The following is a 22,342-nucleotide window of genomic DNA, read 5'->3' as shown; positions in this document are numbered from 1 at the left end:
TTTACACATGCAAAATATTCATATGCTCTGATAACCAGTGTTATTGTCACGCAATTTGAAGGATTACCATTTGACCACATTGCCTCGATTGATTCTGTGAAATTAACGATTAATAATCTATTTTTTTTTTAACTCTTACTTTTGTCTCTCTGAATTTATTCTCAGAATTGAGGAGTCAGAATTTCCCTTGAAGAAAATATTAAGTATTTTGAGTTGGCCAGTCAAGCAGATGGTGGAAAAAGTTTTATTAATATCACTCTGATATTTTATATCACAAAACACAGGTAATTAAAAAAGGGTGTGTCGACTTTTTATATCCACTTAACTTCATTTAACTTTTTTTTACACAGCAAACGAATGACTAAATCAGCAGCACTCCAAAGAAGTGCCCTCTGCTTTACTTTCATTGATTAAAGACCCAATTCATCAACAATCAATGCCTCCAATCCATAAAATTAACTCCGGCTAATTAATCTGAGGTCAGTGGCACAATCGCCCAGAATTTACAACCTTGACATTGGGGGATTTTTTTAACTTGCAAAAAAAAGCGGGAAAAAAACCAATATGAGAATAAAGTCATAATACTAAAATATGAGAAGAATTACATCATAATGTCATGATAACAGATAAATTCATAATTAGGTTTCATTCGGATGATGATGGGGATGTGACAAAACTTTGGCTTACTTCCCTCCGTCTGATCCGGGCTTCTCTTGGTAATCTACTCAGTCCGTTGGGGCTCGATCTGCTCCATCGGGCCTTGCCCGCTATCATCCTACTTACTGAGGCCAGATGTTAGGCCGCCTGTTCTCCAATGGTCTGGCTTCCGTGTCACAGGGATTAGTAAAACGGTGGCAAGGCTGAGATATCTTACAGTCCAGTTTGGAGCTTCGAAAGTCGTTTTTTTTGTTGTTGTTTTTTTGAGTGTAATCATTCAAGTGGAAGAGGAGCAATAGATGGGTGAATGCTGAGAGATGGGGATTAACCCCAATGTGCATCAAAAATTGCTAGTGTGTCCATGCCGTGAAGTGAGCACACAATATGTCGGATTATAATGAATATTATTGTTATTATTGGTACACTTGATTTGTAAAATTTGAAAATATCAGGCTGAAAAGTCAAACGTTGTCAATCCTGTGCTGCCCATAGCCTTTGGAATTTGAAAGTTTATTTTCCAATGGGGAAACTGAAATGTTATCTTTAGTTTGGCCCGTCGAACACATTTTCTGCATTTGATCTTTTACGCGTTTTGCTTTTTGTCGACTGAAGAGATTAATCAAATGATCCCTATTGTTCTTTCCCTTCTTCGTAACAAACACTTGGAAAACATCACAACCGCTTTTCTGTCTGCGTTGCCTCAAATGTTTGCATCTTAATTGTTGTAAATTGTGTACAGTTTAACAACATGTTTATCGTCTTGTTTCATGAGTGCTATTTATTATTGCCATGTGTCTTTGAAAAAGATGTAAAGGAGAGCACTGAATTAATTCATTTATGCCTTCTGTGTAATGGTATGAACTGTGTACAGTCAAATCTATATGAGGAAAATAAAGATGGATTGTCTTTGGGTTAAAATCGGCTGCTTTCTCATCAAAGCACTATAAATCAAAATATGCGCGCTGTAGGTGTTTGTATTTTTTATTTTTTTTTACTCTGCAGAAACGCTCTTTAGAGAGAGTTAACCCGCAAATTCATTTAGCCATTGAGAGCATTTACCACACACTTAGACCTCGATTCAATTGTGGAGATCCATTTAGCAGAAGCAGCAGACAGTGGTGGGTCAGTTAACAGTGATTGATGCGCTCGCAGGGTGGGGGCGACCACAAAGACGCATGACGTGACGAGAAAAAAAAAAAAAAAAAAAAAAACAAGTGGAGAAACAGCTGCCTGATCCTGTCAGTGTTAGACTGCAGCGGATTGTTCCAGCTCACTTTAATCCCCATGCTGTTAACTAATTGTGTAGCGCTTTGTGAAATATGTGGTAATAATTTCGCTAGGCAGGATGATTTGTAAACATGTAACTAAGTTAAAAATCTTACAATATTTTTAAGTGTATAAGTTCAAGAAGTGCATACAAAAGTGTTAAAAGATAAAATATAGTTATCAGCAATTAAGTTAAAATGTATTTCAGTGCAAGAAGGTTGAATATTGAGTGATGTCATTGAATTGCAAATACTTTTTTGGCGCAATTTTCGTTTGAATGTGTTTGTATACATGAAAATTTACATAAAAAAGAGGGACAAGATAATACCTTTATGTTGCGTAATTTTTTAATTGCCTTAATCACTTCCGGGGTGAGAGGTCAGAAGTGAGGTAAGAAAGATGGACGACGCCGACGTCCAGGTAGACAACAGAGAGACATTCAAGTGGGTACAGAAATTGGAACTTTGGCTAAAGTGTTCCGTAAGGACGCTTTTGACCTTAACTGGGATAGAGTTGGTGGGTTGAGTGAACTACTACTACTACTAATAATAATAATAATTCATTCAATTTATATAGCGCTTTTCAAGGGCCCAAAGACTACTCAGCAGAAGACATCAGTGAGTAGAATTAGCCGCTAATACAGAAGCTAATGCTAACCTATGGACTTTACTAAGCGGCTAGCGAAAAGCTAACACAACAAGTAAGACATTTGTGGAGAAACGAAGTGCTAAGGAAGAGAAGGAGCCCAATGGAGTGGACCGATTTGGAGGCCTGTCATGTGTCACCTAGGAGTGCTTTGCTGACATCGCCTGGTGGACTTTGGACCCGCCCATCTTGCTTTCTCCATCCTTGCTGTCAGGACAACCGGTGAACTCGCATCACTGAAATTAAGGTACCTTTGTTTTAGTTTACTATTTACACAAGCATCCATCTGACCAGCAAAGTTGACCGTCATTGGGGTATATTGCTATTGAGTGATTGCTGGCTGTAGTTAACATTGATCGGGCCCTTATATTAGGATTGTGTGTATTGTGTGGACAATTTGTGTTTACTTTGATATCACTAAACATGTGTTTTTATTGGGATATTGTGTTATAATTGTGATCATTCTAAAGTCCAGTTGTTACGAAAGGTCAGCATCATAGAGTATTTAAAGTGAATTGGAAGTGAAATATATTGGTTTGATGAAACAAGAAATTGAGTTAAGCTTCATAGAATAAAAGTTGAGCACAAAAGTTTAGCTTCATGTAAGCGCCAAAATAAAAAATCTGTTTTCTTTTTAAAACGGATTCTATCTACGTATGGAAACACAATGAAATTACACCCGAGCATGCATTGTAAGCTCATCTGTATGCTGCAATGTGCAGCATTAGCCTGAGGGTGGGCCAAAGCAAACGCAAAGCTAAGTGATATTGATTTGCTGTGTTTTACCGATCCCTGTTGCATGATACAAACAACAATAACAACAAAAAAACGTAAAGTCAGCCGAGTTGAAGTTTGCATAAAATGTTTCAAATGGAGCTGATTTTTATTCAAGCAATGATTGGCCGGCATTAATGGATGGGCTCTAATAGGAGCGCCTTACAAAGACAAAAAGGCACACGGACAGTTAGGATAATTTACACGCCACTTACAGCACTCGTATACAAATAAATCTGCGGCAAATCCACCACCGTTGCTTTTGAGATGACAAACACAAGCACAAATGCCATTATCATCGATCGCCAGGCTTTTATTACTAACTTTCTAAAGGAAAGACTTTTTTATTTATTTATTTTTAACTAATGAATAAATTAACATGCAAAACGGACATGATTTGTTTTGGCCTGAGAGTCAGTCTAGCAGCTCCGAGACTGGACCTTTCTGTTTTTTTCTCCTCCCTCGAGTGAACAATGATGTTCAGAGTGATGGAGTGAGTCTTAAAGAGAAGAGCCGCAGTTAAACTGGGGCCTCTCAATGACACCCTCAAGGTTGTGAGCCGAGCTTCGAGCTGTTTTAATGTGAAACTGGCTCTTTTCTACTCAATAATATTAGCAGCGTGACAAGTCGGCAGAGGAGGCGGGGCTACGAGAGTGAGGAAAACATGATAAATACTAAAGGAATGATAATACAGTATACAGTGTGTGTGTGTGTTTGTGTTTATTGGTGAGACTTCTTTGCCTGTTTAATGAGGCAGTGAAAATATTAAGCAACTGGCATTTGCCAATTCAAAAATAAATTGGGATTGAGGTACAAATGACTGCATCCCTTAAATTCAGAAATTAATATTTGATTAATAAAACCAATCGTAAAGGAACTATATTTTCAAATGATAACAGAGTTGTCCCTAGACATGAATCATTATCAAAAGGGAAAAAAAGTATGACGCCAAAAGTTTCACGCAAATGACTTTCAAGCATCCCATTGACTATTTTGCTGTTTTCTAAATGTAGTTAGGTAAACGAGCATTGGCATTCAAAAGCATCACTGAGTGTTTTCGGAAGCAAAAATGCGGTTATATAGACAAAAAGTTAAATGTGTTTTAACAAAATACAGGTAGTGTGGAGAGGGAGGGAGCTGCACTGCCAAAAAAAAAGAAGCTGAGAGGAAAATTGAAGGCCCATAATGGAAACATAATGGGCTTAGTGTCAGAGTCTTGCAGACGGGCCGAGGGGAGCTGCGTGGCTGCCGTCACCCTCTCTTAATTCAAGATGGTATTATATGCTTGAGGAAGGCACAAGAAGCCCCCTCCCGGCCCCCACCTAAATAATGACTGAGACTCTGTGGGAGTGTAACCAATCATGCCTCAGAATACTGAGAAGCTTTCAACTCACGTGAGTCCCCTATCATCGTTTCTCCATCAGATTTCACAAAAGCGACATCACATTCGGAGTATTTCTAGAGCGGGGCGAGACTCTCCAGGCTACTTCTGTAAGATTCTGAGAAGCGGAGGTCATGGCGCACGCACGCCAGATAATGACATCTAAATTCTCCAGGGTTTGGCAAGACGAATATCGAACGTGATACGAACACAAACGCAGGCGGTGAGTCCATGTTGGGACTGTTATCTAACACCTCCAATCAGGCCAGATTGACAGTTGAGTTAAACACCACAGACGAGGGGCAAGGGTGAGACGCATGACGGCGTGCTAGAGAGAGGAGGATTAAGCTGTGCCCTCCCTCGCTACTGTACATATTGTGTATCTGTGTCTTCATCAGGAAGCTGTAGTTAAGAACCGCAATCCAGATTTAGCCTATTCTCATCTGTCAGTGTGTGTGTGTGTTTGCGTGTGTGTGTGTGTTGGACTGATCAGAGCAGCTTGACAAGTAAAGCAGATTTGGATGTGCACCATGTGTTGGTTATTTCTGAAGAACATCTGGATGGCTCCTATATGATATTAAAGTTTTGTTTGTTTCTTTAACACACCCAGGTTTTTGTGACCAATAGCAATTTTTGACCCACAACCTGAATTAGAAGTAAAAATAAACAATTGAGATAAGCTGGTTGCAAAAGTGTACACACCCTCTTAGACAAGAGGTTGTGCATGTGTTGAGACTTAATGTTCACATTCAAACGAATTAAATTGGAGTCAGTATATTTTTAAATTGCTGTTCATAAAAAACAATCATATATATTTTTTAAGATTTTAATGCTGATAAACAACAGAAGTGAATCAACGCGCAACAGTGGTCAGAAACGTTTTCAGTGGTCGTTGAAAATAAATCAGAATAAGTCTTTTGCCTCATCAAATGATTTAAATACCTGACAGTGCTGATCAATTAATCTCTTCGATCCAGTACCATGCCAGCCAAACTTAGTGAGTAAAGGTCAAAATAAATGGTTTCATATGAAAAAGAAACATGGTTGAGCCAACTAATCTCAAGTATTTAGGAGCCAAAACATAACAATGGCAACAACAAATCAAACGCAAACTGCTGTGGTTAGACAGTCTCTCATCAGGGAAGTGAGGGATGCTGGGAAGTCTGGGAGGATGAGACAACGACCTGGGGAGGGGGGGATCTGGAGTTGAGAGCCAACATGGTTGCTCTAGCCTTTGGGAGCAGTGTACTGGCGCAAGAGTGAAGAGATGGCGCCGGACTCTGTGACCTCCTCGGGAAGCGAGCCTTCCATGTCTTTGATGGACGGATCAGCACCGGTGCTCAGCAGGAGCTCCACGATGTCGCCAAACTCACATGCCGATGCTGCATGAAGAAGAAAACGATTAGATCAGAAAGAGGAAGTGTGTACATCTTTAGTTAGAACATCTTTGCTGGTACCTGAGTTCCTCCCCCCCTCCCCTCCCTCTCGCTATGTGAGTGCTCTTCTCTGTCAGTGTCTATCAATTGCTGCTTTTAAACACTGGGCTACGTGCTCGGCCTTGATCGCTGATGTCAGCAGCAGCAGTGATTGACAGCCAGGGCCTCTTAACCTCCAAGAGTGTACGCGAGATGTGATGATACATCGGAAACGCCAGCGCATCCACGCTCATGTGTGAAAGCCGCTCGAGATTAGCGGGTTTTTTTTCGGAGTGAGCCATGCACGTGATGAGCGTTTTATTTAGCCGCGGCGGCGCGTGCGGCACGCGGTCAATGTCTCGCCTGGGCCTTGAGTTGGGGGGAAAAAAAAAAAAGTAGCTGGCCCTCTAGGGAGCCATGGAGGAGGAGAACAATTTATGGTGAGCAGTAAACCCTCCATTAATCACTTGCCAGCCGCCATGGCCCTGTGCAAAGAGAGGTGGAAATGAATTTTCATTCTCTGCTATTTGTCTCTCGGAGTTCATCGCTTATGTTTATTCGTCATCTTTTTACATGCCACCTTTCGGGGTTGGTGGATGCACGCGCCAGCGGGGTGACGCAATATGGCCGCCACCAAACTACCGCAGAGGACAGATGGTGCAACCACACACAGGCAGGCTCAGAAGGACAAGGGAACCGCCCCTCAGGGACATGTGTGTTGGGCCATGAGAGGGTCAGGGGGAGTCTGAGGACCGCCGCTGATTTCCTCGGGGAGGCCTGGCGATTATTAAGCAAACCCACACACACACATACATTGACCCAAACCAGAATCTCTACACAAGCATAGATACAAAGATGCCAAAGCACATGCACACAACAGGAACAGGAAAGCCTCATTAAGATGGAAAAGGAGGACAGGAACAGGAACAACACATTTCCATCAGAGTGAAGATGCATTAAAAAGTTAAGACACCCACATCAACAGCTGCCTTCTTACCATAATGTAGCGCCGTCTGTCCTTCATTATCCTGTGAAAGGCAAAGACAATGTTCAAGAGACTTGTGACGGGCGAAAAATAAATCAGCGGCGAGTTGTGATAATGGAGATAAATTTGCAGCCGTCAAATGCTGCAAAATTCACCTGTTAGCATACCAATCAGTGGCTACTTGTTGGTTTGTTGTGGGTGGGCTTAGCGGGATTCGGGGGGGGGGGGTCGAGGAGATGAGGTATTGATTTGGGGAAACACGTGACTCAAATGTGATCATGATCTGACTTTTTTGTGTGATGCAGTCAAAAATATGTATTTCAACTAGGGGGAGACATTCTCTTGATCAACTAGACAGTTTTTTTTAAGTAGCGGATCTATTAGATGAGCAATCAGAGTGTCATCCGTCATTTATTTATTTTATTCAAATATATGTTTATTGAATTTAACTCGGTAGCTTTGTAACCCTGACACACAGCAGTTCAGGGACAACAAAGAGATGACCGTGAAGAATCAGGGGCAGTCTGTAAATGTGTGTGTGTGAACGGTACAAATGGTAGCTCAGGTTAAAGGGGTCAATGGGAGAGGTATATTTTGGCTTGAGGACAGGGCTGGAGTTGTGTGTGTCGGTATAAGAGCCAATCTATGACAGGCATCATCGACAGAAGATTCAGTTCTTAATCACTGCTCCAGCCTGCCTTTGCGCCTCGTAATGATGATGAATGGCCAAAGTGCCGCCGGCGCCTTCAGAACAAAAGTCCAACGGGTTCACGTGATTGGAAGCGGATTAAAAGGCGGCAGGCTTGGTGACATTTCATGCTCTGCAGTGATGATGAAAGTGTGTGTTAGCTTTTCCACCTTGGGTGTTTGAACGGGAACATATCTTCCTTTTCTTTCCTGCCACTCTCTGCTGTCATTACCACTTTTCCCTCTCTCCCATTCTCCATCATAATTCCTTTTCTTTCATTCCCTCTATTTTTTTCATCTTAATTTCCCTCTCTCCTTCTCTCCTTAGTGCATGGTGATCCTATTGTTATCCTTTCTCTCTCTCTCTCTTTCCTTCACTCACTTTCTGTCTCGGTCCCAGGGGGGTGGCACTTTGAGGACCCTCTGATTGGATTAGAGCTTTCTATTCCCTCTGGGTGGATCTCAAACACAGATGCAAATCTCCACTAATGAGTGAAAAACATATCGGAGTCAAGCTTTACTGGATACAACGCTCACTAAGTATACTCAACTTGGTACAGTAAAAAAATGCAGTATTTAAAATTTGATGGTGCAGTGAAGGTAGACAGTGTTTTTAGATGGACTGTGTAGTGTGTGTGTGTGTGTGTGTCGGCTAGATGTGAAGGGGGTCAGTGGCCTGTCCTCTCAGCGTTCCCTAATGCCCCTGGATCCAGAACCCAGGCTTGATGGAATCACAGGAAATTGGATTGTCTTCCATTTGCTTTGGAAGTAGCTCAGAAGAGACACCAGCTCCCTTTAACCCCCCTCCGCCCCGCCCCGCTCGGGTGCACCCCTGTTCCCATCCCATTACAGAGACATGTTGCACCAAACCTGTGCTTTTGCATGTCATCCAAAGTTTCCCCTTGCGGTGCAGAAACGTCAGCAAGAGTGTTCAATAAAGCAGCTGCTTGCACAATAGCGCGAGCCCCCCGGCACCGAGCAGTGGATCACCCTAATGGGCCGGACCAATATGCTTAGGTGCAGCATGAATAGGGATTGACCTATTAGTACAATTGCAGTGCTGCTGGATCTAAGTCACACCCATCTATCATTTCTAAGCGAGGTGAGGTAAGAGAATGAAGATTGAGAAAAGAAAATGTCAGGCACTTTTGATTTTTTTGAAGCTTTAGGTCCAAAGAAATGATTAGATGGCGTATTTACATTTTTGGGTAAACTTGTAAACTGTCATCTGAGAGTGAAGGAATGTCAGATGAATCCGTCAAACAGGAAGTAGTAAAACCCTCCGTTGTACCGCAACACAAACAGAGCGACTGTCACAAATGTCATTCATGGAAAGTGACTGAACTGGTTTTACGCATGGATAGGCTTCTACAAATCTCTTGCCGCCGGGTTGGGACAAGAATAGTCCAAATGTTGAGCCTAAACTGTTTACAGCGGCATTAAGTGGCGGCTTCAAGGGCATAAAACATAACTTGGTTTGGGGATACAAATAGAGCGGAGACGTCCCTGGAGTGTACGGCGCACTCCAGCAGCATTTCATTCCGATTGTGTGTCTGAACTTTGAATGAGATGTGTTTTGGTCGCTACTGTTAACATAAAACCTAGGTGAATAGTTAGAACTTAAAACAAAAATAAAATTAAAAAAAAAAATATATATATATATATATACAGAAGCAGAACCAGGTGAGTCTTTTTCAGACTCTCCCATTTCCCGTCCGCCCCCTGACAGAAACATTAAACAAGTGAGGAGGAAAAAAAAATGGACAAGCAATTATAATTTATGATCAATGCATGCAGCAGCTTCTGACTTTTATAATGACAGCCACCGGGAGGGAACCCGAGCGTGTGTTGGGGAAATCGATCGACTGGAATCATTGGCATGCAGATTCCGGCAGATCGCATTATGAAGAGCAGGTGCCATTAATCAAAAAGTAGCAAGATGGAAGAGATGAAGATGCCGGTCACTTTGTCGGGGGCCCATCTAGAGTAACTGTGGGCCCCCCAAAACCTCAAGCTTCATAGACTTTTGAAAGATTTTATGATGAATGACTACAAAGTGCAGGACATACCAAGTGAGGTCTTGGATGGATTGCAAAGACGCCGTGAGACGCACGAGTAGGTACGAGGAATAAGCAATGACAGATCACTTTCACTTTTATATGATTAATGACAAAACCAACATTAGAATCTTTTTAAACTTCTATTTTTTCTCATTGCATTTTCTTGCAGGACCGAATCCAGTGTAAATTCAATTTCCTCAATAGTTACCTTGATTTCTTTGGGCAAACGGTTGTTTGTGTGTCTTGGAATTCCAAATGACAAATCAGATGTGTGTGTGTGTGAGGTGCATGTGTGTACTGGGAAGGCCCCGGTGTTAAAAGGATCTACTCAGGAGGGGGCATCCTTAATTGAATCTGAGCCTCCTTTCTGAGCCGCAACCTTGCCACTCAGCGTGTGAGGACTGCCACCCGCGGTCAAATTAGCCCGATGCCTAACTCGCCGCCCTTCGCATCGCCGGGGAGTGTCCTTCAGGTGCTCCCCCTCACCCATCCTCACGCCTACATCTGACATCATAGTACCGGTAAATATTGCAGGAATTTTTTTTTTTTACTATTTTTACACTACAGTCAATTCAACGAATACAAAAAGCTCACGTGCAAAAGGTTCAGTTTGCTTGGTTTTCGCTTTGGTTGTTTGTAAATCCATCGTCTCCTACCCAGGCGCAGCCCCCCCCCCTCCCCTCTTGGCGTCACCAAGCATGCTTGTTCCCATGGGACGCCTTAGCCTCCATTACGGTCATCAGAGAGAAGGATAGGGTTGAAGCTCGGAGTTAACATGGCTGGGGAGGGGGTGGGGGTCCGTCTGTCCTCCTGCAGCTCATCGATGATGTTTAAAAAGAAATATATATAATAAATAAATGCAAAAAAGAGTGTAATATGAAAATCAATGGCCAGGCGAGCGGGGGCTGCGGCGGGAGTCGGGATGGTGGGGGGGCTCATAAAGCTGAGTACTGCGGGAGACTGATGGAAGGCAAAACACTTTGTTTATTCTCTCTCCTCACCCCCCCTCACCCCTTTTTCCCTCCACCCACTATGTTTCCAGCTCTTACACCCCCCCCTCCCTCTCCTTTTCTGTCTGAAGCGGTCGAGGACAGCTTTAATGCTCCTGACAATTTATGTGGATGGTTAAGAACGATGGAAATCAAATAGTAGGATGTAGGCGAGGCCCAGTGAGTGGCCAATAAGAAAGAAACAAGAGCTGATGAAGGCAAAGACGAGCGTTACCTGCTGCAAGGGCTCCCATCGACGATAGCATTACTGTCAAGTGACAAGCTGGCCTCCTCTGAGTGCTCACATTATACATTCAGAAGTGTGTGAATGTCGGAGCGGCAACAGCTCTCATTTCATTAAGTCAAGCGCTGTGGCGACTACTTAACATGGATCCTAGAAATGCATCTCCTAGACGAAAATTTTGAACCGACGTAAAAAAAAAAAAAAAATCCTCTGCAGACCTTATCGGAGGCAATAACGCTATAAAGTTATAAGAGGGGAAAAGTGAGCAGGCGGACAAACTTGTAAAGACGAGAGTAATATTTTACAGTAATGCTGTCATTGGGTGTATTATAAAAAGGCAGTCGGAGGGAGTGCTCTTAAATATGCGTACAGTATATGAAGCAAACTACAGCCGAGCTCAGCGGTAATCCGTCGAGCCACAGAGGGAGCAGAAATTTGCTCATTTGACTTTCAGAATGAAAAAAGTGAATTTATATTAATTCAGTTTCTCATGAGTGCATTTCCAATTTTATTCCTTTTTGTAGTTACTGATCGTATGCGGGAAAGGTTACACATTTACACCTGCACACGTATACACAACACACACAATTATGATGGATCTTATTGGGTATTTGTTATGACTGCACCATTAGTTCTCGACAATATTGCTGGGAAAGGGGCGCGAAGGCAACCTCTAACAATACCTCCAACATTGACTTTCGATCAGCCGAGTGTGTGTCTGTGTGTTTGTGTGGAATTGCGTGAGCTGCAACAGATGCTGAACACAGGAAAGACCCCCCCCCTCCAAATACAGTGTAACCTTGTTTTTTTTTGTGTGATTAATCTGTTCCAAAAAGTCTCACTAAAACTGAATCATAAATTGAAGACTCATTTCTGATAGAAATAATGTAATTCATTTGATTCAGATACCCAAAAATATAAAATAGATTTGATAGACAACTGTAGTTTCACATACAAAAAAAAAAAACTAGGGAGTACTACTGATAGCAGTATAGGTTAAAAAAAAAAAAGTTAAAAAAAAAAAGAGAGAGATGACATTGTTGGTGGTTTGTTCTTGTTTGACGTCATTTGATCATAAATCTTAAGGGTAAAGCCCTTCCTCCATTGAATCCATAAACCAAGACTGCCCAATTGTGTAAGCAGTAGCCACGTCAACTTTGTTATTTTGCGTTCCCCGGCCGCCAATTGCAGGCCATCCCTGCAGTCGGATATTTATTACTATTGATCTAGTTGGTCCCGGCTGGAGACTTTTGTTCTGTCGGCTCTGGAACCTGACCTCAATTAAGTTATGAATTTCTATCTGATAGACTGGGAGCACTTGGGTCCCGCCGCGGCCGTCCTAGCACGCTGGATTAATTAGAATTAGCGGTGCTGCGAGTCGCCCTTTCCGCCTCATGGATCATCTTGTTTTAAAATACAATGTGAGTGAGTGAGACAGTCGCACATGAGAATGTGACACCTGCTCCGCCTCGTCTTCCGCTCGCTTCCTCTCAGCGTGCCGTGAACAATGTCTCCTTCCTGGCGTTGTCTTTGCGTGGTGTTAACCTGCACTTTGTCGGGTTAATCCCAACTTTCCTTCCACGCCTCGGACACTTACTCCCACTAATCACACTCCAAGTACCACATTGTGTAAATACACTCCGGGCTGTTCACGACCTTTGTGACCGTCTGTCTGCAGCGCCTCCGAAACATCTGACTCGAGTTCCCATGAATAACTGCACGTTTCCATGGTTACAGTCTGGCTTATTGGGATGTTTTAGTGGAGGGGGGGGCTGGAATTTGAACCTGAAAACAAAAGTTGGCTATGTGTGGGATGACGGACTGAAAATGACCACACAGGCGCAGGTGTTGAATATCGTTGAGAGTCAGCAAAGCATTGAAAACATAAACAGTCACTGTCTCAAATGTGTGGGAGACCATTGCCTCTGAGCCAAAAAAAAAAAAAAGAGACAACTGCTCATGTTTTCATTCACTCAAACTCTTGTTTTGTCTGTCTCAAGGTTTTTAAGAATTTTTTTTTTTTTTTTAATAACTTCTCTTTTCTGACGGTGCATTTTACCACAGTTGAACACAAACACCATGGAGGAAAAAGAAAAAAAAATAACCAATGCTATCGACTTTCTACTATTATTTCAAATGAGCAATATATTGACAATGTAACGACCCAAATACAGAAATAAAATCAAACAAATCAAATTACAGTGTGTAGCAAATCCGAGGGGGAAGTGCTGCTAATTACTAATGAAATTGACAGTCTGATCTGTTATCACTCCACTTGTGATATTATGATGGAATACCTCAACTGAATTTAAGCTTCAGTCTCAATTCAGGCTCTTAAATACATTCGAGTACAGTTGTTAAGCTTTAATTTCCATGATTACATCAAATTTAAAGTGGACTTCCCCACACTGTGTGCCTGTCCCACTTTTACTGGGCTAGTGGCAGCATTGTGATGATGAGCTCTGATCTACGGTTGGCAGGTGGCAGAGTCGTGATCTGTGTATTGAAACGCACTCACACACACACACACGAGCACGCACCCCGATCTATTGTAACGCACCACACCGCCCCCAAGCTTGATCCAGGATTAACTATCAAACGAGCCCTTAATGCAGGTTACCGGGCTTTGGGAACAATTCTCTAAAACAATCAGTTGATTAATTTCAAACGATTTCCTTCCTCAGCCAGGCAAATAATACTTTTTGTTTAACTCGAAAGCCCCCCCCGCCCACCGTTTTTAATCAACAAATTAAGCATAAATCATGTTTGATCTTTATTTACTGGTTGCTCAGCAGTTGGTGGAGGTCAAGAGAGATTACCCGTAGCGCCAAACAAACATTCCTCCATTTTGCTTATATCTTTTTTTTCCTTCCGTCACAGTCTTTTGGCCACAAAGGACAGATTCTCATTAGCTCTTCTCTGATTAAAAGGAAAGCGACAAAAAAGGGGTTGAAGCAAGTTCTAATAAGAAGGGCATCGTTCCACAAGCTTTAAATAATGAGATAATTTGGCATTGTGAGGGAGTGGTATGATTTAAACAACAATATTTTTCTCTCTCAGCCACCTCATAAATCTGCTTCCAATAACACTGCTTGTCTAATTTCCGGAATCTTTCTCTAATGAGACATCGCGCTCCAAAACGCTTGCGAGTTTGACTGCCGCTCTGATCAGCTAATTTTCAGCGGCTGAATCGTTGACTCTCATAGCGCCAAAAAACAAACAAACCGTTTTTTGCTCAAATCCAGATTATTTGAAGTTAATGAGGTTTCTGACAGCTTTTTAGCAACTGGTGAGCATTGAGGAGATAGTGACTTATTTACACAAACTAAAAATAAATAAAACAATTACAGAAACTTGATGCCAAACTTATAAGACCCAAAACTGGATGATTGCAAACAGCATAGTGAACTTCAAAATCTAAGACAAGTCAATTTATGCCGAGGATGTATGTACAGTATTTTGTGATGGATTGCTTAATTTTCAATTCATCGCCACTTATCTGAAAGCTTCGACATCAGCATCAACTGCTGTCTGCCAAGTGCAAGAAGAATGCAAATTATTCTGCTCAAACTCATGCACGACAAAGATGAATATTTCTGACTTTGACTGAGTGATCCACAATTAGATTCCTGTGCCAAAAACAAAAAATATGTATGCTTGCTTTTCCGAAAGGGACCGAAGCCTTTATCTACTGTTGCATCTTCATAATGCTTTATATCATTTTTTTTTTTTTATAGCTATCCTTCAGTTAAGTCCTTTATGAACCCTTCCCAGCAAATCCCCCCCCTCCTCCTCCCCGCATCAGTGAAAACAAAAAGGCCACATATGACCACACAAAGTCATTTGTGAAATGTCCTGATTATGTGGCTTGTGCGACGTAAAACAATTTGCCTGATTACTTCCAATTGATTCGGCCTTACGGTTAAAGCCTCGGTGTGCAACCTGGTAGCTGTGTCGTGCCTTCTGGGCAGACAGAGGACTGATTTCTCCGATGTGCAGCTGAGCCAGCTTACGGTCCGAGCTAAAGCCCCCCTCCTGGATGTTGCTAAACCTTAGGGAGGCTAAAGGCTACGCTAGAGACTAGCCACCTCTTTTTGATAAAGCTCTGGAGTATTTGTCTATGGCTCAATGTGAATTAAAGGTGACTGTCAGACAAGGGTAAAAAAAAGATAAATATTGTTCTGAACATACGGAATATAATTTTTGTAGAGGTACGTACATTCTATGAAATATCTTGATTTACACTCAGGGAATTTCTTTTGGGAAAACCAACATAGAAAGCGACGCTGTCATTTGAAGGAAAAAAAAAATAAAAGTGCCTACCTGGCTGTTGATATCGGCTTTTTGCTGAAGGAGAAATGAAACCAGCTCTTTGTGGCCTCTGTCACAAGCCCAATGTAGGAGAGCTCGACCCTGCAACCACACAGACCAGTCAGTACGGGAATTTGTTCAAACTATGTGCAAAGTACCAGTTGGGTTCATTGCCAATGACGGCTATAGACGTCAAAGATGCATTTTAACTGGGCTGGCAGTGAACGAGTTAAGGGTGTTTGTTGAGCTTGTTTGGGCAGGCTATGAACACCATGATGATGACCAAGATCAATTGAAAATGTCTTTTCACTCACAGAAGAAAAATACATTTGTATTCTTTAAAAGTGGAGAATGAGGCAACCACAACGAAAAGCAGTAAGTCTGTCGGCCTGATTGATTAGGATGAGTGTGTGTGTGGGTGTGTGTGGGTGTCCATACTACATAGATCAGCAGCCCTAACTCTATTGAAACACACACACACATACACACAAATGGGCATCTCCTTTGGTCCCAGATCAAGTTCATTTTTCAGTGGGGGCAATTAGGTAAAACAAACTCTCCAAGTCCAATTCTGCCGCTTAAATCATATTGATCACCGCATGCTGCATGTTAGAATGAATACTTATGAAACAGGCCAGAATACCAATTGGCTGGCCCCTCAATCGTCATTCCTCTGCACCCCTCAGGTGATGCTTGCACCATCACTTAAGACAGAATTAAGTCGTTTCCCACATCCAGTACCTTAAATGAATGAATAACTCATTCCAGATTAAGCCACTTGAAAAGGAACCTTTTCAAAAGGCGTTTTGAGAATCATTTAGAAAGTATTCCACAGAAAATTGCATGACTTTGAAAAAGTGTCTTGCATTTTTTTCCTCCTCAATCACATTCATGTATAAAATTAAAGCTGGATTAGTGCTATGGTGTCCTGTGTATTAAAAGGGCTGTTTGTAACGATCACAAAATAACCTTTAAAAAATGATTAAAGATTAATTTGCGAGATCATTAAACTGACAAGTTGGATGTCTCCTAGAAATATTTCTCCCATGTTGAGCCCCACAAAAGGGGAATGGTCACAGGTCCTCTACCTCTCATCAGTTTGTTGCCTTATGTGAAACTTCACTACTGTCCTCTGCTGTTGAACAAGCAGTACTGCGGTTAGGTTTGAGTTCAAACTCCTCATGAGGAACGGCTGTGAGGAGCAAGGAGATGTCCTCCATGATGTGCATCTTTTTATTACCTCTTCGTCTTTGGAGTTGATGTCCACTTTCTGGGAGCTGATGGCCTTGCTGATTTGCTCGATGTTGTTTTCTCGACAGTAATCAAAGATGTTTTTATCCTCTTCTCTGAGAAAAATAGAACAAGAGGCCCCGAGTCAAATAGCTTTCCAAAGAATTGCCCGCATGCCAAAAGTTAAACTTGCTCATTGGTGGAATATTTTGGGCCGAATTTGTTGACTACTTTATCGATTAACTGACAAATGTTAGCAAAACTGTGGTAAATAAACATATTGGTTGTTCCCCCCACTTTAAAGATCATATCAAACGCACCCAGACAGATAACACAACCTCTGTCTGCCTCACGCACAGGCAACAACCACATGCCACCTCCCCTGGGAAGGCCGACGCACATCGGGTACACAAACACACGTCGTGGCACCATCCCGCCTCTGATTATATCTCGGCATCTCTAATCACCTGCTGGCAATGGGGACAAGTGTGAGTGCTGGTGTGTGTGTGTGGGGGGGGGCTGCTGTTGTGGTAGTGGTGGGCGAAATCTCATTTGGAGCTTTACGCCTTCCCCTCCCTCTTACTCATGCTGGCCATTCAAATTAATTGAATTTAGTGCTCTATTGTGTGACAGACAGCCCACGCACCCGCCGCTGTACGGCTGCTGGATCCCCAAGGCCAAAACCTTGCCAGCCCCCCCCCCACTACCATCCCCAACACCCTTTTCTGTGCTTGACCCACCTCGAGCGATGCAACACAGCCGCTACAAAACGTCCTAAAAACTTATTTGCACCCGGGAGCAAAGTTTGCTTTAGTTACTGATCACTTATTTAAAATAAAATTTGGATTGACATTTGACTGCCCACAATTTAGTCGTTTTGTGTGAAGCTATTTTATTTTATCAACATGTTCTCTCCTCTTACACCCCCCCCTTCCTCGGCTCCCTGCCCATCAGCCTATGATGAATCATGAATAACTCATTACACTTTTATCACCGCAATGTTTTGTATGAGCTCATGCATTTGCATATTCCTGATTACCGCCGCAATGTATATTCATGATTTTCCCGCTCAGACACGCCCACTGCTTTCCTTTACCCGACGTTCACGGTGACCCCGGTTGCTTCTGATGTGTGGCCGCCATCCGTCTCCCACGGCAACTAATCAATAGGCCAGCTCATCTGTCTTTTGTCGATGATCAAACAGGGACGCTTATATTGTGCACTTTAGTGCCAAAGATAAAATAAGGTTTTTATATATTGCAAAACATCTGTATGGTGTGTTCCTGTAATCTACGCTGTGTTGTTGGACGGCACACAGAACAAACAAATGATTAATGCGGCTCCTGCAAGCGGTGTGACATCGTCGCCGCAGCAATGCATGCTGGGAAGGTCGCCAGCTACCCTGTCATCAAAAAAAGCTTCTCATGTGCGCCGTGTGTGTGTGTGTGTGTGACCAGTCCGATGTACTAGAAGATATGTCCTTCATCCATCAGACCAAACTGGCCACAGTGGTGGAGCACACACAGGCAATAAAGAAGCAATGAGAAGAGAAATAACTCAGCGCCTGCTTCCGTCAGAGGGTCCGGGCAACAAAGCTCCTTGTGTTGATCAGCATGTTTTGTCGAGGGGATTACAAAACATGGCGCTCCTCAATCACACACTGATCAGCTCAGTAACGTGGGTGGTATTGCAAATCAATGGCGCTTTTATCAATACCCACAAACGTACATCTTGAGAGTGGGGGGGATCAATGCAATTAACTCTGACAGGTGTGTAGCTGTTGAATATTGAAGGGTGTGTTTTTTTTGTGTTTGTGTTCAAAGATGAAATTGGAATGCAGCAGAGCAGTCAATGTGACAGTTCCGGCAAGTTCTGCATGGATTCGAGTGCAAATGCGTGTACGTTTGGGCACGAGGGGGCATGGAGGGGGTTGTGCCTCTGCTGTGCCCACCACATCTTCACCCGGCCCCTTCCTTCAATGCTAACATAATTAAAAAGGTAAGACACCGGCCGATGTCTCCAAAGACTGTGCATACTAATTATAAAGCGTGAAAACCTGCAGGATTCTAACATCTCATTTCAATTGGTAAAAGAGCTCTTTTTTTTTTTCATTTGGAAAGAAGATGAGGTCTTTAAGCTTCAGTAAGTCTGCCAGGCATGAGGAAATGGGAGAAAATATTCCATTAACATAAATCAGGAGTGTATGTTCCGCTCTGTTGAATGTAATTAAACAGAGCCAAGCTAAGGAGCAGGGCGACGTGAGCAACGTCACAATCCTCCTGACTTTTTACTTTCTTTTGTCAGAGAACAGAAGCTTTCAGAAAGCGTTTTGTGGATTTGTAATTCTACTACCTGATCGTTTCCTCTTGGTACAACGAGCTGACCGCTGCTCCTCCGAAGCCCATTCTCTTCTCTGCTCCTCGGCTCTCCTGTCAGGCACAGATCAGGCAAAATTTGGTTTGGTAAAGGTGCAGTTATTGTGCTGCTATGTTTCTATTGTCTCAGTAAATAATGCATGCATCCATAAAAAAAAATCTGGGTCATGTATGAGGAGTGTACAAAGGTTGTAATCCAACAATTTGGCCTTGAGGAGCTCTATGCCCACCACATTAGATTTAAATGGAATTCCTCATTAGTTTTTTTCTTCTGACCCCGGCCTATTCTTCACTGGATAAACTTGGCTTACAAAGAAGCCTACACAAATCTGATTTTATAAAAATGAAAAAAAAAAATGGGGGGAGAAACATGACAAGGGAAAGCATGGCGTATGCACTTTTGGGACAAACTAATCCACTTGTGAAACAGAATATTCGCTGCTTTCCTGCAGTATAATCTAATATCAAACCGGTAGCTCCTCAACAATTGAAGCGGGAACAAAGGTCGACTTCTGGCTATTATTCTCGGCCTTGTATCTCTGTCTATACACTCCTTATTTAACGGCGCTTCCGAAATAATGGCCATGCCGCCGTAATACAATCAGCTTCTTTTCAAGTTGGTGCGTTTGCAGGCGGCGCTCTCGACCGCCTCGCTGGCATTGTGTGGCGATGGGCCACAGTCGGCAATTATTCCCTCTCGCTATTCCCGCCGAGGAGAAAAGAACGTGTCAAGCGCGGTCGTGTGACGTCATTAAAGTGACATAAATAAGGAAGAAGAGCAAACAATGAGTGGAGGGTTAAAGAGGGCAGGGCTACATTAACGGGAAGAGGTTTTGTACATGGAGGGAACAAAAAAGGAGAACCAGTGATAGACACTGTGCACAAGGTCAGGAAGGGCTTTGAAGGAATAAACAATGATTTTCCCAAAGGTATCCTTGTGAGGATTCCTTTGCTAATACTCCCCAAAATATACAACAACATTGAGGTCCCACTTGACTGCCGTTGGCAACTTTACAGTACAATTGACAATAGGCCTGGAGCCTTTTGTTATTTTCTTCCTCACTCATTTATTTCTACATGAGCAGTGTTCCAAAGGGATGCTCATGATGCCATGTTGTTGCTGTGACTTAAGATGTCTGCAGTTGCCCCCCCCCCCAAATGTCTCTCGGTGGAAACACAAGTGCATCGACTGTCTCGGATGTGTCACAATAAAATCAGACACGGTCTATGACAATTTATAACAGATTAAAAAACTAAAGAGAAGGTGGTCTGAAGGAGCCTCAATGCAGCGAGACTGACCTCTAACGGCAAGAATACTGAACTACACTCCAGACTGTTCAGTCAATCAAAGGATGCATAGCGTGACATATAACTTGTTCAAACTTGCGCAAGCTCTAAGTGGGAATTGAACCCTCGTTGACTGCACTGACTACCTATATCATCAGTGACTGTTTGATTTATTAGATGTCACCCCTTTCAATTTGTGAAGTCCACTTGACTCACCCATATTTGATTTAAACAATTTCCCTTTAAGTCAAAATTGTGTCCCAGTTGATAAGATTTGACAGCATTTTATGTTGATGCGGTCAGGAATCTAAGCTATGTTTATTTATATTACTTTTTCTATTGGAAATAATTTCCAAGACTGATTGGATTATATCTGCAGTTTGGATAAAATGAATTGAAATAACCCTGAATTCTAAATTGGAACAAAAAGCAAGGATCTTTAGAGTGTGTGTAATTTGATTAGTGGTTAATATTATTACCCTCCGACTGCCTTCAGGGTCTAAAGCGTTGACACAGGAAATGTATTCTTGCATTGCCTGCTCCGGCTCCATATCCCCAAGTTGTTTCCAGGCTTGCCTGAAAATGAAAACATTCACATAGTCATCATTGATCATTATGGTTTATCATTTATGCTCATGAAGTAGCAAATTAAATACTAACAAAATGCTACATGGGCAAGGAATTAGGTGACAATGGTTGGAGGATGAAGAAACAGAACCAAAACCAAGTGTGTGTTTTGGACTGACGGATTGTGTTGAAAGAAGCAACATACCATTTCCTCTGTCCTTCGAAGTCGAAGAAACCTGGTTTTTGTGTATTGCATTTTCCCACTTTGACCTAAAACAACATTTATATTGATCACCTGCCAACTTAATAATGAGTGATAATTCAGTGTTTGGTTCATGCATGCTGCTAATGAAAGATGGCTACGGTTCACAGAAGCCTGTACTCACCTGTTTGTACCGCGCATAGAGATACAGTAGCTGGTCTCTGTTGGCCGTTTGGACCAGACCACCAACACGATCAGCGGCAGACTCGAACTCCTGTACTAGTTCAGCACCCTCCAGGCGGTCTCCAGCCTCCACAGCACCGTAGTCAAATTTACCCAAACCCAAGTCCGAGTCCGAATCGGAACCCGCTCCACCGAGAGGCTCTCCAGTGTCAGGCCGGGCCGGGTCGGTACCTGAACCCGTCGCAGTGTCCGGAGAGGATGACGGTGACCTGGAAGCCATTGTTTTTCTTGGTGTTAGCGAACCGTTACCGACGACGTGCGGCTTAGAAATGTGGGAGAATTGTAAAATGATGACGCAAAGTAGCGATCCGGAGGATGTTTGTGGAATGTACGATCAGCTCTCTTGTTTAATAACTGTTAGAATTAGGAATGTTGACAGTCGGACTGATTTCCGCGTTCGGTCCGTTATAGGTACGTCTAACTAACGGCACTGACTAGAACAGAGAGTGGTTAAAAAGGTTCCGACCTCACTTTTGCTCTGTTGTTAATGTACAATTTTGTGTTGTCGTTTCAACACGAAAAATAAAATAACTATATGCGCATGCATGTGTTCTTAATATTAGCTTGCAAAACTATTAATTATGATATCGTGTCAGTCGTGCCAACTACGACAAGCCTCCAGTAGGGAAGTGCCATACCCAAGATGTCCGCTAGATGCTGCTATTGATTCAACAATGGTCTGCCCCTTCAACCCCATGACTTGTTTTGAACTCGTGACCATTCAAAAACTATTGGACATGTAAGAAAGCCAGTTGATAGTTATTGTTTTAATATACCTGAGACAAATTGTAGTGGAGAATGCGATTATTCACTGGGATCACCATAGCTTGTGTTGTATAAACACAAAGAATTGTGACGGGATAATCATTGTTACAGTATTTTTGCTTTATTGGGTATTGTGAGATTTTTCTCATGCAAAATAGGTGTCTTGATTTCCTAAGTGTTGGGAAAGTTCACTTGCATCTCTGTTATAAAAAAAATGTAGTAAAAATCTGTACCAATGGAATCGCTTTCAATTCCAAAT

At 42.5% G+C, this 22,342-nt stretch overlaps 2 protein-coding genes across 4 annotated transcripts in view; one reads left to right on the top strand and one right to left on the bottom strand.

Annotated features, from left to right (window-relative positions):
- Positions 1 to 2,321: 2,321 nt before the first annotated feature.
- Positions 2,322 to 22,342, top strand: part of xpr1a (xenotropic and polytropic retrovirus receptor 1a) — a 55,953-nt gene continuing 35,932 nt past the window's right edge. The window contains exons 1-3 of one of the 3 annotated variants that reach the window (XM_088393900.1): positions 2,322 to 2,540; positions 2,713 to 2,815; positions 18,468 to 18,642. In XM_088393900.1, coding sequence (XP_088250026.1) covers positions 18,565 to 18,642 — 78 coding nt within the window. In that variant the 5' untranslated portion in view covers positions 2,322 to 2,540; positions 2,713 to 2,815; positions 18,468 to 18,564. Of the gene's footprint in view, positions 2,816 to 18,467; positions 18,643 to 22,342 lie in introns of all 3 variants that reach the window. The other 2 variants (XM_088393899.1, XM_088393898.1) reach the window with 2 other exon arrangements.
- acbd6 (acyl-CoA binding domain containing 6) lies at positions 5,536 to 21,753 on the bottom strand. The gene is made up of 8 exons (XM_088393902.1): positions 21,260 to 21,753; positions 21,079 to 21,143; positions 20,786 to 20,882; positions 18,997 to 19,073; positions 16,655 to 16,760; positions 15,427 to 15,516; positions 7,136 to 7,166; positions 5,536 to 6,105 (listed from the first exon to the last, which is right to left on the bottom strand). Exons 1-8 carry the CDS (start codon positions 21,536 to 21,538, stop codon positions 5,951 to 5,953), a joined length of 900 nt encoding a protein of 299 aa, XP_088250028.1. The 5' UTR covers positions 21,539 to 21,753; the 3' UTR covers positions 5,536 to 5,950.

This window comes from Syngnathus floridae, chromosome 13 (assembly GCF_059516105.1).
Source record: "Syngnathus floridae isolate MCC-2025c chromosome 13, RoL_Sflo_1.0, whole genome shotgun sequence".
Classification (NCBI taxonomy): Eukaryota; Metazoa; Chordata; class Actinopteri; order Syngnathiformes; family Syngnathidae; genus Syngnathus; species Syngnathus floridae.
Note: the sequence above shows the minus strand (reverse complement) of the source record. Positions and strands in the feature narration are given on the sequence as shown.

Coding starts and splice junctions, on each gene's coding strand:
- acbd6 (XM_088393902.1), bottom strand. CDS start 21,538: ATGGCTTCCAGGTCACCGTCATCCTCTCCGGACACTGCGACGGGTTCA. Junction 15,517..16,654: donor TCAACTCCAAAGACGAAGAG/GTAATAAAAAGA, acceptor GTGTGGTTGCAG/GGTCGAGCTCTCCTACATTG. Junction 7,167..15,426: donor AAGCCGATATCAACAGCCAG/GTAGGCACTTTT, acceptor TGCCTTTCACAG/GATAATGAAGGACAGACGGC.